The sequence below is a fragment of the Colletotrichum orchidophilum genome (genome assembly GCF_001831195.1).
Source record: "Colletotrichum orchidophilum strain IMI 309357 chromosome Unknown Scaffold_169.1, whole genome shotgun sequence".
Lineage (NCBI taxonomy): Eukaryota > Fungi > Ascomycota > Sordariomycetes > Glomerellales > Glomerellaceae > Colletotrichum > Colletotrichum orchidophilum.
The window spans coordinates 62,774-86,291 of NW_019173125.1; the positions used below are offsets into that span (position 1 = coordinate 62,774).

At 55.0% G+C, this 23,518-nt stretch overlaps 8 protein-coding genes across 8 annotated transcripts; 2 read left to right on the forward strand and 6 right to left on the reverse strand.

Annotated features, from left to right (window-relative positions):
- Window positions 1-357: 357 nt before the first annotated feature.
- Window positions 358-2,309, reverse strand: CORC01_12894 (1-pyrroline-5-carboxylate dehydrogenase; the record flags this gene model as incomplete). Its single annotated transcript, XM_022624512.1, has 3 exons — window positions 358-1,875; window positions 1,936-2,043; window positions 2,112-2,309. 3 exons carry the CDS (start codon window positions 2,307-2,309, stop codon window positions 358-360), a joined length of 1,824 nt encoding a protein of 607 aa, XP_022468992.1.
- Window positions 2,310-3,317: 1,008 nt separating this feature from the next.
- Window positions 3,318-6,146, reverse strand: CORC01_12895 (uncharacterized protein; the record flags this gene model as incomplete). Its single annotated transcript, XM_022624513.1, has 9 exons — window positions 3,318-4,084; window positions 4,137-4,215; window positions 4,268-4,408; window positions 4,465-4,548; window positions 4,601-4,710; window positions 4,761-4,896; window positions 4,952-5,021; window positions 5,079-5,240; window positions 5,293-6,146. 9 exons carry the CDS (start codon window positions 6,144-6,146, stop codon window positions 3,318-3,320), a joined length of 2,403 nt encoding a protein of 800 aa, XP_022468993.1.
- A 1,735-nt stretch (window positions 6,147-7,881) lies between these two features.
- On the reverse strand, window positions 7,882-8,394 carry CORC01_12896 (uncharacterized protein; the record flags this gene model as incomplete). The annotated part of the gene is made up of 1 exon (XM_022624514.1): window positions 7,882-8,394. One exon carries the CDS (start codon window positions 8,392-8,394, stop codon window positions 7,882-7,884), a length of 513 nt encoding a protein of 170 aa, XP_022468994.1.
- Window positions 8,395-10,047: 1,653 nt separating this feature from the next.
- CORC01_12897 (uncharacterized protein) lies at window positions 10,048-15,926 on the forward strand (the record flags this gene model as incomplete). Its single annotated transcript, XM_022624515.1, has 8 exons — window positions 10,048-10,725; window positions 10,782-10,801; window positions 10,871-11,353; window positions 11,406-11,452; window positions 11,503-13,498; window positions 13,611-14,393; window positions 14,449-14,696; window positions 14,770-15,926. 8 exons carry the CDS (start codon window positions 10,048-10,050, stop codon window positions 15,924-15,926), a joined length of 5,412 nt encoding a protein of 1,803 aa, XP_022468995.1.
- Window positions 15,927-16,530: 604 nt separating this feature from the next.
- CORC01_12898 (uncharacterized protein) lies at window positions 16,531-18,050 on the reverse strand (the record flags this gene model as incomplete). Its single annotated transcript, XM_022624516.1, has 2 exons — window positions 16,531-17,677; window positions 17,737-18,050. 2 exons carry the CDS (start codon window positions 18,048-18,050, stop codon window positions 16,531-16,533), a joined length of 1,461 nt encoding a protein of 486 aa, XP_022468996.1.
- A 754-nt stretch (window positions 18,051-18,804) lies between these two features.
- CORC01_12899 (U6 snRNA-associated Sm-like protein LSm6) lies at window positions 18,805-19,207 on the forward strand (the record flags this gene model as incomplete). The annotated part of the gene is made up of 3 exons (XM_022624517.1): window positions 18,805-18,916; window positions 19,011-19,124; window positions 19,182-19,207. The coding sequence occupies 3 exons, from the start codon at window positions 18,805-18,807 to the stop codon at window positions 19,205-19,207; spliced, it is 252 nt and encodes an 83-aa protein (XP_022468997.1).
- A 221-nt stretch (window positions 19,208-19,428) lies between these two features.
- Window positions 19,429-20,571, reverse strand: CORC01_12900 (methyltransferase; the record flags this gene model as incomplete). Its single annotated transcript, XM_022624518.1, has 4 exons — window positions 19,429-19,859; window positions 19,947-20,032; window positions 20,089-20,099; window positions 20,221-20,571. 4 exons carry the CDS (start codon window positions 20,569-20,571, stop codon window positions 19,429-19,431), a joined length of 879 nt encoding a protein of 292 aa, XP_022468998.1.
- A 995-nt stretch (window positions 20,572-21,566) lies between these two features.
- CORC01_12901 (uncharacterized protein) lies at window positions 21,567-22,638 on the reverse strand (the record flags this gene model as incomplete). The annotated part of the gene is made up of 2 exons (XM_022624519.1): window positions 21,567-22,526; window positions 22,588-22,638. 2 exons carry the CDS (start codon window positions 22,636-22,638, stop codon window positions 21,567-21,569), a joined length of 1,011 nt encoding a protein of 336 aa, XP_022468999.1.
- Window positions 22,639-23,518: the final 880 nt, after the last annotated feature.

Consider the following 23,518-nt stretch of genomic DNA (forward strand, 5'->3'; position numbering starts at 1 on the left):
GCCCCTCCCCTCCCTCCATCATCTCGGTCCTTGCATCTTTGCGCCGTCGTCCTTGGATTTCAATGTGCGCACGTGACAGTCACCAAAAGTTTTGGACGTCCATGTGGATATGTGTTCATGCAATCCAGAGATTTTTTTTCTCCATCGCAGTAAGCTAGCTAGCTAGAAAGATTCAATGTCTTCATTTTCGATCGTAGCAAATGCTCGTAATGCTTCACTCATGTCAACGTGAGTGTTAAAACCAGATATCCCATACCACCGCCAAAATGATGAAACAAGAAGAAAATCAGACCCGTCACAATTTACAACCCTTGAAACCCTCCCTCCCTTTTCACTTTCCACATCAAAGGACACCTTCTAGACCTCGTTACTAGGATACTCAACCTTTGTCGTTGCCGCAAATTCTTCCTTGATGCTCCTCAAGCTCACAAACCGACTAAGCAAATTCTGGCTGCCCGCCTTGTCGTTCGTCCCGCTCGCCCTGCCGCCGCCAAACGGCTGCTGGCCCACCACGGCGCCCGTGCTCTTGCAGTTGATGTAAAAGTTACCCGCCGCGTTGCGCAGCTTCTCCTCGGCCACCACCACCGCAGCCCGGTCCTGCGCAAAGACGGCGCCCGTGAGGCCGTACTCGCCCGTGCTGTCAATGAGCTGGCAGACGTCGGAAAAGGCTCCCGCCGACGCGTTGTTGCTGCCGCTGCCGCTCACGTCGTCGTACGTGTGTACAACGAGAACGGGGCCGAAAAGCTCGGTACTCAGGAGCTTGTGGTCCGCCTTGGTGGTGTGGTAGATTGTCGGGTGGACAAAGTAGCCCTTTGAAGAGTCGTACGTGCCGCCCGCGACGAGCGTTAGGGATTTGTCCGTTTTGGCCGCGTCGATGACGCCCGCGAGCTTCTTGAAGGAGGCTTCGTGGATCACGGGGCCCATGAAGTTGCCGTGGTCGGTCGGGTCTCCAATCTTGATTTTGTTGACCTCAGCGACGAGACCTTCCTTGAATTGGGGCCAGAGGGACGCCGGTACGTAGGCACGCGACGTCGCGCTGCACTTTTGGCCCTGGAACTCAAACGCGCCGCGGATGGTCTGCTTGACGGCGTTATCGACGTCGGCGCTGGGGTGGATCAGGTGGAAGTTCTTACCACCCGTCTCGCCGACAATCCTCGGGTACGAGGTGTAGCGGCCCTCCGCAACACCTTGTCCAATGGCACCATACAGCTTGCGGAAGATGGCGGTGCTACCGGTGTAGTGGAGAGAGGCGAAGCTCTTGTGCTTCAGCACTTGATTGGTAATCTCCTCGGGGTTGCCGGGGACAAATTGGATGACGTCGCGGGGCAGGCCGGCCTCGAGCAGGATGTTGTAGACCAGCCAGTTGGAAGCGATGGCGAAGTCGCTGGGCTTCCAGACGACGACGTTGCCGAGAAGCGCGGGCGCGCCGGGGAGGTTACCGGCAATGGCAGTGAAGTTGAAGGGGCTGACAGCGTACACGAAGCCCTCGAGGGCCCTATACTCGACGCGGTTCCACACGCCCGGGCTGTTGTGCTGCGGCTGCTGGGCGTACAGCTCCTCGGCGTACTGCACGTTGAAACGCAAAAAGTCGGCCAGCTCGGCCGCGGCGTCGATCTCGGCTTGCCACGCATTCTTGCCCTGGCCGATCATGGTGGCGGCCATGATGTCGTAACGGTATTTGGTGGAGATCAGGTCAGCGGCCTTGAGGAAGATGGCAGCGCGGTCGGCGAAGGGCAGGGACTCCCAAGCGGGCTTGGCTGCGAGGGCGGACTTGATAGCCTTGGTGACATCGGAGGGCGAGGCCTGGTGGTACGTCGCTACGGTGGTGTTGTGGTCGGCGGGGTTGACCTGCTTTCCCGTGTTGCCCGTCAAGATCTAGGCACGCTGTCAGCTACACGCAGTCGAATAACAGCGTAGATGTTTAGCGCGACTAACCTCGTGACCGCCAACTACAATTGGCACCTCCAAAGGCAGTTTGCTCTGAAGGGTCTTGACCGCGGCATCCAAGCCTTGACGCTGAGCGGAGCCCTTGGCATAATGGTGCTGTGGTGATTGTCAGTCGACTACCCCTCACTGGCGCCCTTTCGAGCTTCGTCCGATATGTCACCTACATTGGGCTCGTTTGTAATCTTGGGAATCTTGAAGGCAGCAAAGGTCGCCATTCTTGTGGTTATCCTTGTCGCCGGAGCGGACAAGCGCGTTGTGAGTCTGGTCGTTGCAATAGCAGAGACGCTGCGTCCGAGGGACGTGATGCGGGAAGAGCTCCGGAGCTGGGAGTTGAGAAGCCCAGTTGCTCGTGTGGACGCCATGATGGGCAGAGACACCGTGGTGCTGCGTGAACGCCTTCTATATCGGATCGGGCGGGCAAGTGAGTATTCCTCGGAAGCACACACAAAACAAGTGATGAGCGTGAGCAGTGGTCTATGGGTGATGGACAATTGGTTCACATGAGAGCAGGTGACCTCGGGTGAGAAACGAGGACTGCGGCCGACTGGCTATTAAGATTTGTAGCGTAACGTAATGAAAAATCTGGACGAGTCGTGAGACACGGAAATTGTTCCTGGATGCCAGCAATGCCAACCACAGGGCACGCAAACGTCGGGTGGGCGCGGTTTAAGAACGCGACAGCTTGCGGCGGAGAGCTTGTGAGGGGCTGCGGGGCCAGACGTCCGGCTGCTAATGTGGGGTCCCGGTGTCGCTCTGCCGATAACGATGGCAACAGCACTCTTCCATTGAGCAGCGACCCAGCTGCCTATCGCAACCTTGCACAGCTTTGCGGGGGAGACATCAGCCAATCACAAGCGTCAATTGTACCTTGTCCTCGATTTGGGGTCGAGATAGCAGCGGAGTTGATCGGCTCAGTGGGCCCGCCAGATAAAGGCAATCAGCTGTCCCGATCCCGACTTTGCGACGTCGGGATCGGATGGATGTTCCGACGTGGAGACAAGTCGTGTATTACCTACGAAGGTACAGAGGTGCTGCTGCAAAGTGCCTAGAGCAAACGAATGGCACTTTGCAGAAACAGAGAAACTCGGATAATGGCTCCGTCTTCGCTCAAGCCCTCAACGATATTAGTCTTTTGAGATATACACAATCAATCATTAAAACACAACAAAGGTTGATTTACCCCCCAGATGCACCCGCAACATCGTACATCCATCTGTCTCCTCACTTTCCTCAGCTCATTCGCTTCATGGGTATAACGTAATGCAACCAACAACGCATCGGATGGGATCTCCGACAACCGTTGCAAAAATGCTAGCCAATGTCGAGCGCCGATTCTCGACATCTTCTCCACCACCTTGGACCGAGTCTCTTCATTCGTCATGTCCATTCTCACGCTCCTGCGCAGGGAAAGGCCCAACTGGCTCTGGATGGTTGTTGTACTTGAGCTGGGGAACAGTGACACCATAACCCTCGGTGATGCCTTCGCGGTTATGTTGATCGATCTCGACACGGATGCAGATATCCAAGCTGCCATCGTTACCGGTGCCGTGCTGCTTTCCGGCTGCCTTGTGCTTTGAACCCGATTCAACTTCGCCGACGTGGAGGAAATCGTGCCCACCCTTGCCGGAAATCACAGACCGCGCATCGCCGTTGGTGGGCGCAGCCAGTCCATTGTTGGGCGAGTTCTCCGTGAGAATGGCAAAGTTACGGCTGGGCATAGTCACATGGTTCGAGTTGGAAGTCTTGCTCGAGTCGCCAGGATCTTTGTCGAAGAACTTCAGCAGCGTCTCGTCCGTGTCGTGGTTCAGGTGATGGATCTTGTTTCTCCTGGCCAGCAAGTTGGCAATCGCCGCTGGCGGTGGCTTGTTGGTAATGGCAGAAGAGACCACGTTGGCCATGTAGCGGTGGTCGTTCTCTGAGGGAATGTTCAGGCGAGGATGCGAGTAGAATCGGCCCATAGCCGCCAAATGCACATCGCCGCCCAAGATGGTAATACGGACTGAGAACTCCGACGCGATGGCCTGAAGCCTCTCGACAAGAGCGTTGCGCTCCTTCTTGTGAGTTCTGGCTGTGTAGTGGTCGTCAAGGTCGTCGAGCAAGTCGACGCTGCCGTCAAAGTGGTTGAAAACACCACCAGCTGGGATTGTCAGCGAGTCAAGGCCGATCCTGTCTTCCCATTGGACACTTACCGAGACCGAATCTTCGGTTCAGGAACTTCACAGGACCCATAATGGGACTACGGAAGACGTTCTCAAGCCATGTCAAGCGCTAGGGAAAAGTCAATCTCTGCGAGTACATTTCGCAAGCTGTCTCCACTTACAGGGTACGCAATTGGAATTCCTAGCAGAAGAATCAAGTGCTTGAACGGACGTCCAGACTCCTGGGCTCCCTTGAGCTCTTGTCTGAGACGGCTGAAGATCAAGTCGTATGTCTCCGGGTAGTTGATTTGATGGCGCGTGCGCTATGAGCTGTTGTTAATTTTGCGCCTTCACAGTATGAGCTTCCCCGCAGCCTTACCTCAGTTCGAGCATCGATGCCAAGGAAGGCAATTCGCGCACCGAGCCGGGCGAACATGTTATGTGAGTGTTCTGCGACGTAGGGCTGGGAGAATGGTTAGCTGTGCTTGGAAGGAGAACTTGCACCGGTTTCTTACACCAGGCTGTTTGCCAACAATGTAGCTGAGATCCGACTTGCTAGGTGCAACGTAGGTATCCATGAGCTGATTGGGGTCAAGTCCTTGGCTCTCGGACGTCGTCGCGTGGTCTGTTCATGTATCAGTCTAAATTCTTTCGCTGTAGGATAGAAAAATGTACCCGAAGTGTAGGTGGATGGTGGTGGAGGCAGGTGATGTTGGAACAGCATGTAGTACTTGTGAGCAGTTCCACCAATACCTCTGAAAACGTCGCATCGCATGAAGTCGTCGACGTAGGAGCCGAAGCCGTCAATGATCTAGGTCGTTCGGTTAGCAGATCATTCAATACATTGTGTTCAAGCTTCAATATACATCATGATCATCCCAGATGTTGAGCTGCGCAATCTGGCCATTGGCAGTCGCAAACGGCTCCGTAGAGTACCTGTTCACAATATTAGTTCTCTCAAACCCTCAGGTGCTTCCTTCACCATGCACATACCAGCGAATGTAATTTTTAAGGTAGTAGTCGTCACACGCCTGGCGAAGCTTCTCAGGGAATGGGAAGTGCCTGCGCTTCTTGGGGTTCGAGATCTCGGTCCATTCGCGCAGAGGTCCGTCGACTCGGATTCCGTCGTTATAGATCTGGTCACCTCCTCCAAGCCTTTTTGAGTGTCAGTAAGCGGCCTCGTACCAGGTCGAGAAGTTGGACTTACATGACGTGGAATGGCCGTTCCTTGTGGTGTCGGTTCACATCGTTCCACAAGGCGGGGCCGCTCCAGGCGTCTTCGTCAGTGCCCACACTGAACCCATTGCAGGAGTGGAACATGATGCGCATCGACTCGTTAATGGCCGGGACGAAGAAGTGGTAGCGATCAGGCCTGATGTTGCCAACTGAGAATCGCATATCAGGGATTGAGTACTCCCACTTCGCCTCCGTTTGGGTGAGCGGGAGCGACAAGTCGAAGGCCCAGAAGGTGTTGCGAGGATCAGAGTAGAGACATTGACCCTGGGTCTCTGTGCCGTTTGTGCTGGCGCCATTTGCTGCGTCGGAAAACTCACCGTTGACACCGTTCGTCTCAACAGGGGCGTGCTGAACGTTTGTCGCATTCGCCGGGCGCAAAACCAAGTGCGGTGCGAAGCTTTGGGTCTTGCCACCACCCTTGGTAACGATCAAGACGCTTCCGTACCACTTGGTCTCGTCCATCCTACGGTAGTTGAGCAGCGGTCCACAGATGATGTCCCTGCCGTCGGGAGCGTCTTGCTCCTGAGCGTGGGTTGCCGTTGCGCGAGGCTCCTCCTGACCAGCGGCTTCACCAGCAGCGACCATGATGGGCTTAAAGTTGGGTAGAGCATTGGGGTTCTCAGGCTCGACGCGGTCGCGGTTCAGGAAATCGGCCAGGTCGTTGGTAGTTCCTCGTTCTTGGGGATCGCGGGGTTGCGCATGGCCGTGGGTACCGGCGGCATGGCGAAGGAAAGCTGAACTCTCCTGGTGGCGCCATCTGTTGGCCGAGGCATGGGGGTTGTGCTCGACATCGTCGAGGGCCTCTCCTTGGGGATGCGAAGCCATGCTTGCGATTATACGATGGGCTTGTGATTTGATTCCGTCTTGGTCTGGAAGAAGAACAGTCAGATCATGGAAAGAAGCACAGAGGATATCCCTGTGCAACAACAGCTCCTTACAATATCTCAGCGCAAATTCGACTGGCAGGGTCTAGTTTGCGCGCCTGTCAGCTCTCAAGAACCCAGGGGGTCCGAAGATTTGCTCTTTGCGAACTAGTTGCTTGCAGGAAGGGTATCAACGTCCGGGTATCTGGTGTTGCGATGCCAAATAGAGACAATAGCAAAGAAAACGAGCTCGGGGAGAAGAGGAATGGAAGATGGGAAAGGGAAAAAGCAGGAAGATCAAGCGGAAAGAGGGTGTTATCGAATCCCACCACAAATCGCACGAGAAGAGTGTGTTGTGTTGGATTGGATGCGCTGCTGGGCCAGGTAGCGCAGAGTGACGCGAGCTAGGAATTAAAGTGGCAGGGATTGTCGACGGTGGGGATATGATAGTCCACTACGCAACCGCTGTTGGCAACGAGCGCTACACTACCTACCTAGGTACTGCTGGAAACTGTGCTGGGGGGAGGTATGAAGCCGCCCGGGTAGCCCTGTCCGCTCGTGCTGCGAACTGCAGCAGGGTGAGGTGGACCGGGGGCGCTTTCTAGGGGTGAACCTAGGACGGACAGTCGGACTGGACACAAGGAGAGGCCGTCATGGAGTTCTGCGACATACTGGGACAGAGGAAGGAGGACAGCTTCTGGTGTTGTTGTTGGTGGCGGTGTTGGACAAACTCTCGCTTCTTTGTTGTGGCGATGGCCAACTCTCTGACCGTCGTTGACAAGCTTTCCCCCCCAAGTAAAGTCCCGTGTTGGCATGTCCAAAGGCGGCCTCCGAAATTTCCTGTGTATCCCTCGAATTGAGTAGGGCAACGCCAGGAGGACCGGGCATTCAGTTCAGTCCAAGTCCACAATCCTTGCTGCAGCAAATCAATCCAGCTGACTTCATGCAGAGACATCCAAAACATGTAGATTGTAGGCACACACTATACAAAGTAAGTTGGTAAAGTACCCTTCCGATCCTATTCGTGTGAGTATCCGTAATAATCCACGTATACCAACCACCTCGCTCTGCATCAAACTATAGCTTCCTGTTGCTGCAAAAAAGTAAGCAACGACCCGTATCCTGGTTTTATTTCTGGGCTTATCAGTTGACAACGTGCTGGCGTTCCATCATCCACGTGCCCCCCTCACCTCGCGACGTTCCTTGGATGAGGCGAGGCCGTGAGCCACCGGTGACAGCCGGACAGCGTTTGAGTGCGGACGAGCTTGCCAAACCTCTCAGCTGCCAAGGTCAAGGCCATCAGCGATTTGTTTGCCGGCGTCTTGGGGTTCGGAACTTGGGATGACGATATGTGGCCAGAGCTCCTAGACCAGCTCGCATTGGGCAAACACGCCGGTTCTATGCTTGCAGGGCAGTTCCTGGGCGGAAAGCCAAAGGGCACCACTCCCGCAGCGCAAAATGCTACGTCAGCTCTGGCAACGGCTTCATGTCCTTTTTACCTTTTTAGCAAGGAGTGGTAGGGTGGGTACTAGAAATACATGTTCGCTTCGTGGGAAAACCGATTCGGGAGGTAAAATTAGCGGCATGCAAGGAAGGTGCATGGGAGGCCTACGAAAGGATGGGTCGACGGGTCAACAAAGGGTTGAAACGTATTAACCGTAAAAACCAACGTGCCGCGGCAAGCTGCCGTAGCTGGATTAGAGTGAGACTTGTGTGTGTTTGTGTGTTGTGTTGGGTGGTGTTTGGCGGTGTTGGGTGGTGCTGGGTGGTGTTGACACGCCAAAAGTGGCCTGGTCTGGCGGGTTGAAATTGTCCCCTACGTCAGGACTTGTGGTTCTAGGAAATTGAAACAGGAATGCCCCCACAGGGGCCAAGGCTGAGATGACCCACCCCGGGTCCCCATCCTTGCTCCTCATCCCTGTCCTCCGCTGCAGCTCTTGGCCCCGGTTTTGGTCCGTGGACTCGGCGGTGCTGTTTCCTATGCCACATTCCACAAAATTCGGATTGCCGTTGCCGGTCGCCTCCTTGGCGTCCCGGCTTTTTCTTCCTCTTGTTCTTCCTCTTGATCCGCGCGGTGCCGGTGCATAAGGGCCGCCGTTCCGGAGCCGGACAGCAAAGCCACCGACGGTGCTGAGTTTGGCTTCCTCTCCACCGACCCGAGGCTGCAGTCGTGGACCAGACCAAGTGTCAACGGGGCCGGCGAAACACATTGCAATTCGTTTCGTCCCAGAGCCAGACGCTCGTGACCATCCTGAGAACAAGCGGGATGCTTATTGAGCCTGTTACCTTATGCCTTGTGATGTGGATATGACGTTTCTTTAAGCGTTGCTTTGGCATCCCATCCCCTGGAGCAGCGGTCGTCTTTGTGTGCTGCTCATTGAGTCTGCGCCCATTACTGGGAAATAAGTCGACAGCTGTTGGTTCAGTGATCAAAATGTTGGTTTAGGGCATATGTATGTATGTCCCTCTGGCTTACCTTTGGGGTAGACATGAAGCAACATCGTAGTTTACTTAATCTGTAGCGTCAGGACTGAAAAGGTCAGTGAGTTCGTCGACGTGAACCGTCAACGGTTGTCCCGGATCGTTCAACTAGCCACCCACACAGATCTAGATTGCTCAAGCTTCTGTCAGAGAGTCAGATGAGTTAAGTAGACAGCGCAGTCTTTTCTCGTGTCGCTGATTGACAAAAATGACAACATTTATTAGACAATGTGATCAAGAATGCTTAGAACCCAACCAGTACCTTGGAGTTGTTTCTTCATCGATACCGAGGCTGATGCTGAGTCGCAATCTCACTTTCCATGATAGAGACGAAACGTACCCGTACCACCTTACCTTGTGGAGGGGTCTAGAACGCTGCTTTGCCTGGCGAGACAGTGGCAAAGATCAGATGACCCCGAACCTAGTCCCGACCGCTGACATAATTGTTGCATGGAAATCAGATAGTTCATCTTTATTGCTGATCTTTTTCCTTCCAAAATTTGAGGAATTTAGACGTCCAGGCTGCAGCCGGCCTCGGATGTCGTCCATGAGGCTCGAATCGAGGTCGTGTCAAGGTTGGGGAGCGCACTAGGCAGGCAGCAGCGGCCTATGGCGGCTTACGGCGGGAAGAAAACAGTGGGTCGCTGTGGAGGTCACTGGACTTCGCGTCGAAAACCTCACCGCGATTTAGGCAACATACCCCCATGCATTTACCGCATCGTGTCAGAGCTCTCCCTTTTCGTCTCTCTGAGCGCGTCTCCTGCCTGAATGTCAAGCCATTGCGCGACAGCAAGTGCTCTGTATCCATTGAATACCTACGGATACGCGATGCTCGTTCAGCCATGGGACCTTGCCGTACCAGCCATTGGAGATAATTTCGTCGAGGTACCTCTTCGCAACAGCCCTGCTATGAACCGCTCGTTTAACGACGCATCCGCGGTAGCGCCTGGCTCATGTACCCCCAAGTAGGAATCGCAGGGAAAAGGTACCTTGCATCTGACATGGCTTTGCCTGGGACGATCTAAAACCATCACCCCTCCTTTTCAAGAACAAACGGTCAAGATGGCATGCGGCCAACGGAGCCCTCGAGATTATAAGATAGCTTCAATTCCTCGTCTTCTTTTTCTAATGCGTCTTTGGTGAACCTCCATCCCCAAGGTCTCCTTTCTCCCTGTTCCATGGTCTGCCAATCAATCTGTCCAGCCTCTCAGCTTACATCGTTGATCATCTACCCCGCCCACACGTCTCCTGAGCTTGAACTCCTTCTGTTCAAACCGAACTTGACAATCCCGTCTCCCAGGACTGCACACGACCAAGACAGCCGCGCCATCCACCCAACTCTCTCCAACAAAAGGACCAAGTAATCCCCATTACTTGCCACAATGTCCGTCTCAGAGCTTCAGGGGTTGCCAGTCCCCCATGAGGATTTGGTCAACTACATCCACGAGCACCCAGAGAAGAAGATGATGGAGATACTAGAACCTTACCGTAAGTACGAGGCCCAGCTACGATCCGTCTTCGCCCAGGACCGCAAGAATCCTGCCCTCGACGACCTGCACGTCAATCTCGTGCCCCTCTTCACCAAGGACACCAAGAACATCAAAACCCGCGCACGCTTCCTAGCCGCCGAGACGCAGGAAGAAAAAGATCGTTACATCATGGCCCTCCCGGACGACAAGCGTCGCGCCAACGGCTCCCCCGCCGTCGTCTCCGGCCTCAAGGATTTCCAAAAGAACTTCAACGTCTTCTCCGAGTCTTCCCTCGTTGACATGAACTGGGACAACGTTGTTGCTGCCGGTTCGTCAGTCATCAACACCCTTCTTCCTGTTCCACCAGAGTTCAACACGACCAAGCGCAAGCTTCGGGAGTACTATCACGAGAATTTCTGCCCGGCATCAGACGTGGACCTGTTTCTCTACGGTCTTACCCATGAAGAGGCCATTGAGAAGATCAAGGAAATTGAGACCTCGGTTCGAGACGCAATCTTGACCGAAGTCACTGTGGTTCGAACCAAGTACGCTATTACCATTGCGTCTCAGTACCCTATCCGTCACATTCAGGTAACTGTGGCCACATCTCCTCGCTCATTAGTGACCAATCCTAACCGTGATCTTAGATTGTGTTGCGTGTATACAAGTAGGTAAACCGGCAAATGTGTCAAAGTGAAATCCGAACTATCAAGCACGGGGCTAATCTTGGACACAGGTCCGTGGGTGAGATCCTCACCGGATTCGATATTGACGCAGCTGGCGGTGCCTACGACGGAAAGCAGGTTTGGGTGACACCGAGAGCCCTAGGAAGTTTCATCACTCAGGTCAACCAAATCGACCTCACCCGCCGGAGTCCTTCCTACGAGAACAGGCTTTCTAAGTACAGCCACCGCAACTTTGAGGTGTACTGGCCAGAGCTCGAGCGAAGCCGCATCGATCCTACCATCTTTGAGCGCAGCTTCCAAAGGACACTCGGTCTCGCCCGTCTTCTCGTTCTCGAGCGGCTTCCTACTCAGTCGGTTCGAGACACATATCTTAATAAGCGACGAGAGGAGAGAGGTCGACCCACGACGAATCGATTCAACCCTCATCATCTGCATGGAAACATCAAGGACAACTTCGAGGACGAGGTTGCTGACTGGGTCGACGAGAATGACGTCTCCAACTACCATACTTTCACAGTCCCCTATGGTCACGGGTGCGTTCTAACTTGTCCGTCGTCCGTCGAGTGTAGAGGCTGATTCAAGCAGATTCCACGCAAAGAAAATTGAAAAGCTCTGTTACACAAGAGATCTATGTAAGGTACAGCATCATTTGATGCTCAGCGGTCCGCTGACAAGCTATTAGTGCTCAACGCCGAATGGAATCAGCCCGACGAGAGAGAGGTGTATCTTCACCGCCATCCCGCCTTCTTTGGACGCGTCGAGGATGTCATCGAGGACTGCTGTGGTGGCTGCCCCAAACCTGTGACACCCGAAGAGATCGAGGTCGCCGAGAGAGAGGCAGAGATCTACATCTCTGGCAAAGTTGCCTTCTTGATTGACGATCCCGGTCGACAGCAGATTGGCTCTTTCAACCCCCTGACGGAGAACGACTGGACTGATATGGCCTATGTGGGAAACACGGCTCGTCTCTGCCAGAGCATCGTTGACGGTGACGTTGAAGAAGTCCGAGATTGGCTTTCTCAAAACGGCGCCGACCCCAACAAGCGAGACTACACGGGACGCACGCCTCTCCACCTCGCAGTCATCAGCTCCACGCCCGAGGTTGTCCGTTGTCTGGTTGAGCATGGCTCGCGTCTTACTGCTCGCCTTGCTGATGGCAGGACGGCTCTTCATCTTGCAGCCGAACGCGGCAACACGGGCATAATCAAGATCCTCATGGACAAGAGTATCACCAACGAAGAGGAGGAAGAAGAAAAGGCCGATCGCCGCCGCAAAGCGATCCAGACCCGACTGCAAGACCAGTCCGATTCAAACACGTCTCAAAGGCAGGACGACGAAGACATGGATGCCGTGAAGGACAACGATTCCGATGATGCTTCGGACATTGAGATGGTGGACGCGGGCAACACCGAGGCAGACGCGACATCTATGGCTACCGGATCTTTCGTCAACGTCAGGGACGAAAATGAAAAGAGCAAGGAGGACCTGGTTCTGGAAGATGACTCGACCGACGAGCCCGACTTCTTCAAGACTGACGTCTTGGCCTGGGATATGCCTTGCTCGCCTCTGCACCTTGCCATTTCTGAAGGACACGAAGACGCCGTCAGGCTTCTCTGCGATTATGGCAGCGACGCTATTCTCCCCGTCAAATTCCTCAACTCTAACAAGCAACCCACAGCGGCCATCTTGACGCTCTCACTCGCGCTTTCTCTGCCCATTGCAAAGGCCAAGTCGATGGCTCTCCTCCTGATGAAACTCGGCGCCACCTCGTCTCAGGCAGATATGAACGGATGCACGACGTTCCACCGCTATGTCAAGAAGGGCATCCAGGAGATGATCGACACCTTGTGGGAGAACGACAAGGTCGGACTCAAGACGGCGCTCAACCACATGGTCTTCACCGCCGGCTACTGGAACCCGGTGGCCATCGCGCCGATCCATACAGCAATCGAGAATGGGAACTCAATCTTCGTGCTCAAGTTGCTCGAGGCCGGCGCCAACCCGCAGATCGACTTCGATGTTTGGCTAAAGGCTGCAAAGTTCTCCAAGTCAAACAGCAGACTTGGTTCATACGAGGACAACAAGAAGCAGTTCAACCAAAATACGGACCAGCCGCTGATTGTGGCAATTAATAATTGCTCGGATCCTGAGATTGCCCTGAGCCTTATCGAGAAGGGGGCGGATCCCAACACAATGACGACCAACTCCTACCGCGCCATCTATAACGAGTACCAGCGCTCATACAACAAGGGGGAGACTGCCCTCGACCTCGTGCAGAAGCAACTCAAGAAGCTCCGTGACTTCAAGAGCGAAAAGTTCACACAAGTGAAGCCTAGGCTGTCCGCCGGGATGGATGCGTTTCTTGCGAGATATGAAGAGGGAACCTACCAGCACTGGCAGATATCCGAGAACATCTACTGGCGCAGGGTCAACCACAAGAGGGCGGAGGAGAGCTATGAGAAGGCGAAGAAGGAGTACGAGGAGCTCAAGGGCGTCCGTGAGAAAATGGAAGCCATCAAAGAGGTTATTACTTCGCTCGAGAAGTTGGAGAAGGTCATTCTCGAAAAGGGTGGCAAGACCTTCCAGGAGATTCATCCCGACATCAAGTTCCCGGAGAACAACGCCTCTCAAAACAGGCCATCGGAGACTCAGAAGAATTTTTACAATTACGGCTATGTGTTCTCCTTCCGTAACGTGACTGATGTCACGGAGGTCAGGAAATCTGCATACCTAGAGCTATGAGTACAAGATGTTATTCATTGTTTGACGGTTTAACTGACGCCCGTATAGGTTTGAAGCTGCTTGGTCCGGCGATCTGGAAAAAATCAAGTCACTCACTCTCCAGGCCTGGGGCAAGGACCAGGAGGAGCCTCCGCTGAAGATGGCAGTGAACGACAGCAAGGATAACAACGCCTTCTCGCTAGCCTACCTTCGAGGCCACCATGACGTGGCCTACGCGATCCTGGAGATCGTCATGGCCCAGTACGCCCCGGAAGACCGGGAGGCGAACCGATACAAGCTGGACACGGGCGGCCCCGATGACGAAGACGACGAGGAGTATGATAGCGACGCGGTGTCCAACGACGACCCCAAGATCATCAAGGAGATCGTCGACAAGAATTTCACCATCGAGAACATTGGCCAAGTGTCAATGCAGGTGAAGTCCACCGTCAAGCCGCTCGACTTTTTGGGCCAAAAGACACACACTTTCAAGACCGTGGAGGGCAAGGCACGGAGCTGCAAGAACTCTAGCCAGACGCTCTTCCAGTTCGTCCTGCAGAACGACGACCACGCGGGGCTCAAGGTTCTCCTCGACATGGCGAACCACTTTGCGGGCCAGAAGCTTGTCAGGGCCGGGACCCAGGATGAGGAGGAGGGCGGTGGTGGCCGATTCGAATTTCCCGACGGCGACTTCCTCTGGGCCGTCAAGTACGGCAAGACGGCGGCTCTCGCAGAGATTATCAGGCGGACTGGCGCGGGTATCCCGCTCGACGATCTGGTTAAGAAGAGTGGCGTCGAGATGAAGCGGAAACCCAAGTACTACCAGGGACTGTCGGTATACGGCAAGAAGAGGTAAGAAGCCTTGCGCTTGACTGACTTATCAGCAGCTTGCTAAGTCTTGTAACAGAAAGGACTGGGCCACGGCCGGGAGGAACATGGTGGTCCGTTCCACCGGCGTTAAGACGCCGCCCCTGCTCCTCGCCGCCATGGCCGGCAACATCGAGAGCGTCGAGTGGTTCCTTGGCGACGCCCCTCACCGTCACTACGTGGACTTTGGCAAGTCTAAGGCAGCCCGCGAGGACCCGAGACTGAAGCATCTCAGCCAAGCACCGGGCGGCTTCGACCGAGCCATCTCCAAGTGGCTAGGCATCCAAAGTGAGTTTGCCCCCTTTTGCCCCCTTTTGCCCATCTTCCCATCCCCGTTCATGCTCTCTAACACGAACGCCAGACGAACTGGTGATTCACTGCGCCGTCATGGGCCCCCCCACGGAAGAAACAAACCAGGTTATCAAATACCTCGCCCAGGCCTGCCCTGCTTCCCTCGACTACAAGTCGACCCTTGGTGACACCCCCCTCTGGCTAGCCTTCCACTTTGGCCGTCTCGACTTTGCCAAGACGCTCATCGCCGCCGGCGCGAACCAAACGGTCCGCAACAACGCCGGCGACAATATCATTCACGCCGCCCTGCGAGGCATGCCTCGCGCCTGCCGCCTCGGGCCCGTCCTCGACCTCGTCGACGCGGGCCTCGCCTCCCACCTCTGCCAGCAGCGCAACAACCTCCACGAGAACAACGGCACGACCCCCTTCCACCTCTGGATCACGGCCGTATGCAACTCCCGCCGGAGGGTGCACTCGCCGTACCACTATAACTCGATGGCGAGCAAAAACTACGTTGACAACGCCCAGATCCTCGCCGTCCTCGCCCGCCTCCTCGACTTCTCCCGCGGCGGCGCTGAGCTCGAGATGCTGAACGGCGCGGGCGACACCCCGCTCCACACCGTCGTCATGGCCCACGATGACGTCCTAGCGAGGGCTCTGCTCGAGTACAGGCCTAAGCTTCTCTACCGCGAAAACGCAGTCGGTCGCACGCCCGCCGAGATCGCCCGCGAGAATGTCACAGGGGAGAAATTCATCGCGCCGAGTCCAATCACGCTGTTCCAGAGCAATAACGATCCCTCGACTATCGTCAGTCGCCCCATCGAGTCCTTTATCAAGAAGGACGATGACGACACCAGCGATGACGAGGACAAGGACGGCAGCAACAGCTCCGCCTGCCTTACTGACAAACAAAAGACGTGGCAAGTCGTCCGCGCCGTCCAAGAGCAGAACCCGGACAAGCGGCGCCTCGTCTCCCTCATCGAGGCCAATGACGTCGCGAAGCGGCTGGGCGAAAAGTACAATGCCAGCCGGTACTTCCAAGTCAGTAGAACGATGCACCGGGTGCGGCAGACCGCGTACGCGATCCCCGGGGAAGCGGCGGCGGTCACGGACGACAAGGATGATTTCGCGGCAAGGACGAGGGCCACCAGCGGCGGGCAGGTGTGGAGCTTCCCGCAGGACGAGACCAAGGACAAGTGTCCCGGCTGCGGTGAGAGGCACGATTGACGGGTCGGGGCGTGTCCCAGGCTTCTGTGAGAGACGAAGGGTGTGGACATGTGGTGGTGGTTGGTGGCCGGGAACGAATGGGCTGCAAAGGCTTTCACGGATTTCAGCTTCCTGAGGTGGTGGTTGTGGAGTTCTATTCTCAACGCTTTTCGAAACTTTTTGTTTGTTAGAGGCATGGAGTCAGAAGTTGACTTTGACGAGTACCGAGATACCAACAGAATGACAGAATGACAGAAGGAGATCACTACGAGACAACTTCGCCTTTCGTAATAACCACTTAAAAGCAATGAGTGATTAGTGGCCGAAGCAAGCAATACCTAGATTGTCGTCAAGGGGCAATCGGGACAAAAGAAGGGGGGGTAGATCACAGGTCCACGAGCCAAAGTCAATTTCAAGAAGTCCAAAAAGCTTTTTGAGTATCCATGCTAACGCTACCTCTCATGAGAAAAGACGCTGAAAACTCCCTGGGTATCTTGAATAAATCCTCCAGCCCTTTCCGCCTTTTTCAGATATTCAAACTTGAGCCTTTGCCAATCCAGGCCGCAGAGCATAGACTGTCTCCAGCCAGCCAATCTGATCTTGACCAACGTTGACCAAGGGGCTCTCATCTTATATAGACCTCAATCGTCTCCATGTCGCCAATATCGGCTTCCTCGACCGTCATATCCTCTTCGAGCTCGTCGCCGTCAAACATGAGTGTGATGGGCGCGTCTGCGGCCAGACCGCGCATTTTGCGGAACAGCTCCATAAGCGTTCCGATGGTGGTCGATGGCCTCACCGAAGTCTTGAGCGGCTCATCCGTTTTCGTCTTCAGGAGAACCTTGATCTTCTTCTCCGTCTCGGGTTCGATGGCCTCCGCACCATCATCGTGTCCCACTCCTTCGTCGTCAGAGTAGTCCCCGAGGTCATGTCTCCTCCTCCGCGCCTCTTGTCTCTCGTGCTCTTCCCACAGCTCGCGCGTCCACATCTGCAAGTGTACATTTGTCCAGTCATCATCCTTGAAGCCCTCGGACGAGTCACCTCCACCGTCGCCGCCGCCGCCGCCGTTCTTGCGGAACGTAATGGCCAGGTCGAGGCTGTGTAGTGTCGTCGTGTCATATAGCTCATGACCACGCCATGTGAGGAACACGCCCTCCAACTCCGCACGGGGGATCGCGACACGGTCCTGCTGGACGTCAATCCATGTAGTGCGGATCATCTTGAGTGGCTTGACAAGCGTGTACCGAAACTGCCTATCTTTGGTGCCTGGTATGTCGGAGGTGACGAAAACGTTGACGAGCTGGTTCGCTTCCTGCTCGAGGGCCTTTTTACGCTCCATGGCGCGGCGGACGTATTCTTCAAACTCATCGTCTTCCTCTCCTTCCTCTGCCACTCCTGCGACTGGTGACTTTCCATCCCCGTTGGTTCCTTCTGTGAAAGGATCATCTGAGTCAATGACGAGAGGCGCCACCTCGGGCTCTGAAGTCTGTCTTCGGCGTTGAGTTTTGCGGACGGGCGAAGCTTCGTAAATATCGTCGCTGGCCACATCATCGACGTCATCGGCGTCTTCGTCACTATCTTCGATCGCGATGACGGATTTGTGGGGTATCACCTCCTGCTTCCGAGGTGTCCGCGAGGCTGCGGCGCGGGTTAAGCGCTTCGAGGGTGTCTCTGTGCCGTCACGGCGCTTGTATGGCGACAGCTTTGTTCTCGATTGCGGGGATTCATCGCTAGTTCGCGAGCGTTTTGAGGGCGGCGTGCCAAGTTCCCTGCTGTTGGAAATGTATCAGAAGAAAGCCAACGTGGTAGTACATATTTGGGACAAGCGCACCTTGCGTCCTCCTCAGCATCCTCCTTGTCAGGCTCCTCGCTGGCTCTCAGCGCAAGTTTCGTCTCGCCTTGTGGCGAGCGCGCTTGTGAGCTCCTCTCTCGTTCCGCCTGCTTCCGTTTCATACGTCGCTCCTGCTCTGCCAATGCGACAGGGAAGAACTCGGCGGAGCGCTTGAATAGGCTAAGTCCATCGTCGTCGTCTTCGTCGTCGCCTTCATTGTCGTTCTTCTGTGGCGTGGGCTTAGGATCGGACTTTTGTCGCAAGGCGGTCGGCTTGAAGGGGAGGCGCCTCTTTGGCTTCGCTGCGTCTGCCATAGCTCACAAACGGGGGATGACGTGCTTCCAAGTACACGGAGCAACGGAGCAAGAATCAACTCGGGTTTCGTTTCGCGATGCGGTGCAGGTTGCGACGGCGAAGTAGTTTAGATGAGGAAATTTCGGGAGTAACTCTGTGCGGCGGGTGCGTGTATAAGTGATTTCACATGACAATGGGGGAAAAGTCAGGTCATGTAGGGAAGGCGCCAGAGGCTGGGCCCAGAAGAGAAGGCAGCAGGTAGAAACATCACGATCAATGCGACAGAAGGAGGAGAGAGGGGGAAGGCGTCCTGGCTCGCGCACCACCAAATATTTGGGTTGGGATTCGGGGGCGGCCGTTGTTTCCGTGGTGAGAGCGAAGATTGATTTTGCGGGCCCATCTAACAAGGGGAATGGGTTCGCCCTGCACGCTACTCAGCGTGGGGTGTGCGCTGCTCGGGTAGCCCTACAGTGCGAGCTACCCTTGGAAAAGCCAATACCAGGCACCACCCAGGGCTCCCCAGGCGATCGATGCTCTAACAGCATTCCAACCAGGAGGTACGAATTCGACGGGGCGATTTGTACCTTGGTCCCCACCCAGACGCCAGCCGCCAGGACCATTGCCGCCAGTTGTCAGCAATTCTGCCAACAGCATCACCGGTTTGACATCCCGCAAGCCTAAATCACAACTCTCACGTCAACCCGCCACGGAACAACCAGCATCCCGAGGCACCCTCAGTAACTCAACTCCGTCTCAAAGATCCAGACAACGACAATGGAGAACGGAAACATTAGCCAGGGCGAGGGCAAGGACCCCTCCAGCTTCCTCAGCGACATCATCGGCAACCTCGTCACGGTGAAGCTCAACTCGGGCGTTGTCTACAAGGGTGAGTGCCTCAGCCATCACGTCCGAGAATGAGATGAAGTGAGGCGATGCACTTCTTATAGTGAGACCTTTCTGACAGCATGCCTTCGTTCCAGGTGAGCTTCAGTCCGTCGATGGTTACATGAATATCGCGCTTGAGAAGACGGAGGAGTACGTCAACGGCGCCAAGAGGCGGTCATACGGCGACGCATTCGTGAGAGGAAACAACGGTAGAGTTTACCATATCGCTCAATCCCAATTCACTTTGACTGACAGATGTCCCGTAGTCATGTACATCTCAGCAGACTCTTGAGCAGTGCGGATAAATATCTCAACAATGGATCAGTAACTGGACTCCATTCCAGGACAAAGATGTCTATGAATGGGTTTCGAGTAATCGAAGGCGTCCTGAATCAGATCTACCCAAGAAAAAATATACCTCCATTCTATCAAATGACCGAAAGCTGTTTGGCAACCTCCTCGTCTAATCAGAAAAGCAAACAAGTCTCATGAACAACGCAAAACCTCACCAATCTACAACCTCGAAGTCCACGCAAAATACGTCACCCCATGCAGCGCAACCTCTCCCTTTTCGTTCCTCTGCACGCTCTCCCCGGCCAGGATCGCGTCAAACTCGGCCTTGAATGCTGCCGCCCTCGGCCCCTCGAGCACCGCCACCTGGCTCAGTGTCCGTATGCGGTTCCACACCGCCTCGGGCGTCAGCCAGACGGTGAAGGGCACCTTTTCCTCGCCCACGGGCACACTGAAGAGTGGCATCTTGCGCCCGCCCTCGAGGACCACATCTTTGACGGCGCGCAGCGGGTTGGCATCGAGCTGGCTGTCGAAGATGTCCTTCCAGACAAAGTCGCGGAAGCGCGGCTGCCCGTCGCCGCCCAGGGTGAAGACGAGCTCATTGAGGGACTGTTCCCATTGCGTGCTCGCTTTCCAGTGCTTTGGCTTGTTGTCTTGATGTGTGGGTTTCCCGCGTTAGAATATATCTGGGGCTTGGAACACGTAAACGGCCCGTCTCAGGAAATGAATGGAAAACTCACAATCCTCAATGTTCCAGATCAAACCGAGCACGGCCGTCGGCTTCAGGACGCGGTGAATCTCCTTGAGAGACTCTACCGTCGCGAACCTACGCTTTTTGAGCTGCTGTTCACATTTTAATTTCTGTAGGATGGACCAACTTACCAGTGAAACGCCTGCATGAAACGCAAGTCAGCCATCTTCTTCTCAATAACCACATCTCAAACCCATCCCCCGACACCATATGAATAAACAGCCACATGAACAGAAAAACGCGCCAAACAGACAGACACTCACCTGCGCAACAACAGCCCCGTCACCCCACTCCTCCCCCAAAGGCAACTTCGCCGCGAACCCGTCCCGGACTTCGACGCCCCTCAACCCTTTCCTCTCGAGCTCCGCCCGCATCCCCTCGTGCGGCTCCACGGCCACGACCTCGAACCCCTCGTGCCGCGCCGCCAGCACCTCGGTCATCTTGCCCGTGCCGGCCGCCAGGTCCAAAATTTTGGCGTGGGGCACGTCAGCGAGACGCAGGTGCGCGAGGAACTTTTGTGTCGCCTCGGCCGGGTAGGAGGGGCGGTAGGCATCGTAGGTTGCTGCGTCTGCGAAGCCCTTTGATGCGGCTTGGTGGAGGTTTGTGAGAGACATTGCTTTTTGTTCCCCCACTCTATTTGCCCGCCTTGGTCTTTTTTTTTTGTCTTTTCGCTGAATGGCTTGTTTGCCTTTTGAGTTTCGGCCAGGGTGGGAAAAGTTTTTCGTCTTTTCTGTTCCCAGTACACGTCAAGTGAAGATGAGTTATATTACGACGTAGAAATCAGCTCAAACCGTGTGCTGCGTGGTCAAGTCTGAGGGCCTGTTTCGTCGATAAGAGAGCCGGGTTTTCCAGGGGTGGTCTAAATGAGAATGCAGGGGAATGCAGGGGCGCGATCTTTTCCCAGTGATCTTGGTCACGAGGAGGAGACAATTACGGCATACAGTCCGTGGAAGAGGGAAAATTATTGCGTTTATTCCTTTGGCTGGTTATGCCTCTCCATTCATCACGCACGCCATGTCAATTATGTGGGGGGAGGAGGTCGAATGGGCGGGGTTTTCGCGTCACGTAGCCGGCGCCGGTGCCGAAATGCGCGGAGCCACGCCGATGTCCGGAGCTCAAAGCAAATGAGGTGGGTGGCTTTATAAGAATGCCTTGTTCCTGTCCTTTGCCGTTGCCAACTTCGATGCACATTCCTTCATCTCACATTTCGGTCGAGGTTTATTGTGAATTGTTTTTGTTGTGATTGATTTGTTCTCTATGGATGGATGTGTCTTTAAAGATAGTGTCTCCTTCTCTCTCATACTGGAGAGGGGTCAACGAGGGACTCGCAGTGTCCCACCGTCTGATCTGTTCCCAGTTTGTTTTTTACATGCCTTAACGCCGTTCTTCGTATGCCATCTTTCCAATGGCCACGGGAATCCAATCCATCCGTCTGTCCCACCTTGCTGTCCTATTTTCGACAGATTGCCTTGTTATTCATACATTGATTGTTACTCATCCCCAAATGTGTGAAAATCGCAAAAAGAAGCCAAGAAAAACTCGCTTTACCATCCAATGCTGATGTACGTCATCGTTCGACACCCCCCTGTCACTACCGAGTCCAGGTCACCTAGTTCTGGTTGTTGCTGCTACTGCTACCGCTGCTCCCACTGCTACCATCACTGGCATAGCGCTGACTGGTAATGTACTCGACATTCGCAAATTTGACGTGAGGTCCCTGCTGTTGCTGCTGGGAAGGAAGCAGCGCGTGATCAGCGCCAGGCGTGGTGACGGGCGTAGCAAAGGGGTCGGTAAACTCGCCGCCGGGCGAGATCTGGGGCACGGTAGAGTATGTTGCCTTGCCGTTCTTGGGCAGCTGGAGACTACCGCTGAAAGACCGAACACCACCACCCGTCGTCGGCGGCTGAGCAGGGCCTCCGCTGACGTTGCGGACCTTGCTCAGCTGGCGGTGGGCGGGCGAGGCGCGGATGGGGACCCTGACGTCGATGCCGTTGTACGTCTCGCTGCTGATTCCGGCGTTGCCTCGGTCGACGGGGCTGACGGGGCTGTTGGCCTCGTCCGAGGACTCGGAGTGGGCGACGCCGCCGCGGGGCTGGTATGTATTGTAGGCGGGTGCGTTTTGTGGGTTACCCTCGAGTTGGCTCAGCGCGTCGGCCCTGCTCGCGACGGCGTTGTGAGAAGACTTGGGGCGATAGGTCTGCGGGCCGATGGCACCGCCGCGAGACGATGGCGGAGAGCCAAAGGGATCGGAGTTTGTCGAGGCGGGCGAGATGGGACCTTGGGAGACGTACTTGCCCTTGCCCTTGGCTGAGTTGGGAGGGGAGTCGGTGGCCGGTGTGCCAGGACGGGAGATCCAGATGCCGTCGACTTCGACGCCGGATTGGATGGCGCGGACGCCAAAGGGAATATCGGATTCCTTTCGCGGGGGCGGAAGGCCGGTCGACGCCATTTCCGAGGCATGTGCTCTCTTTTCCGCGTCGATGATTTCGAGCTTCGCCATGTATCGGTTGGACAACCATAGCTTTATGAAGCCGATGACGAAGACGATACCGATGGCACAAGCCAGGATCTGTAAGGCAGGCGTTAGTCTGGCTTTTTTCGAAGTATCGTTTCAAATGCTTGAGACTTACCAAAGTCATCTGCTGCCACAACTGCCAATCGACGAATACTCTTCCACCCATTGTGAGTCGTGTTGAATGTAGTTGATGTGTGGTGCTAATGAGTGGTGAAAGAGGGAGAGAGCGTGCTCAGGGTCTGAGCAGGAAGGTGGAGAAGGTGCGTGGTATCAGGTGAATAATCGCCAAAGCAGAGGAAGATGGAGCACAGCTCCCTTCTTGAAGTGAGATGATACGTGAAGGCAAAGTCCCTCTTGCGACCGAAGTCGGTTCTGGCCTCGATCTGTGACGTTCCTATTCAGCTGCAATCGGACTGGTTGACAATGTCTTGTTCGAATGCGGCGAAAAGATGTCGGTGTGAACGTTGTCGGTGGCGAGATACCAGAGGACAAGCTCAGAGGTAGCAGGTTCGATACTGGAAGAGGCGCTGTGGCGTTTCAATGGGGTAGAAGAAGATCGCCTGATATATTATTGCAGGGTATTGTAGGTCGTTGTTGTTGCTGTTGGTTGAAGATGATGTCAAGACCGGGGCAGGTACAGGACAGGGCAGATGCCACCGTTATCGAGTATTAGTTACACGGGGTAGGAATAGCAAGTGACCTCGTGTTGGAGGGACACTGGTGAATATAAGGGGACTTCAAGGGGTTCTGGGCGGTGAAGGAGGAAACGAAAACTTGGATGAGATGCGGGATGTTGGCTAACAATAGTCAGACGGAAGCCGGCAGGTTATGTATGAAACAGGGAACGCGGATACCAACAGCAAACACCCCATCTCTCATCAACTATACCCATTCACCATATGGACGAGCTTGTTGGTGGTGGAGGTGGACTTGGCTGTAATGGTAGGAGGCACAAGGCACACGTAATGGACCAATGTACATTTTCTTGCTGATGCACTCTAAGTTTGGTGTAGACCAGGGGAAGGCTACATCAATCAGCCGGATTT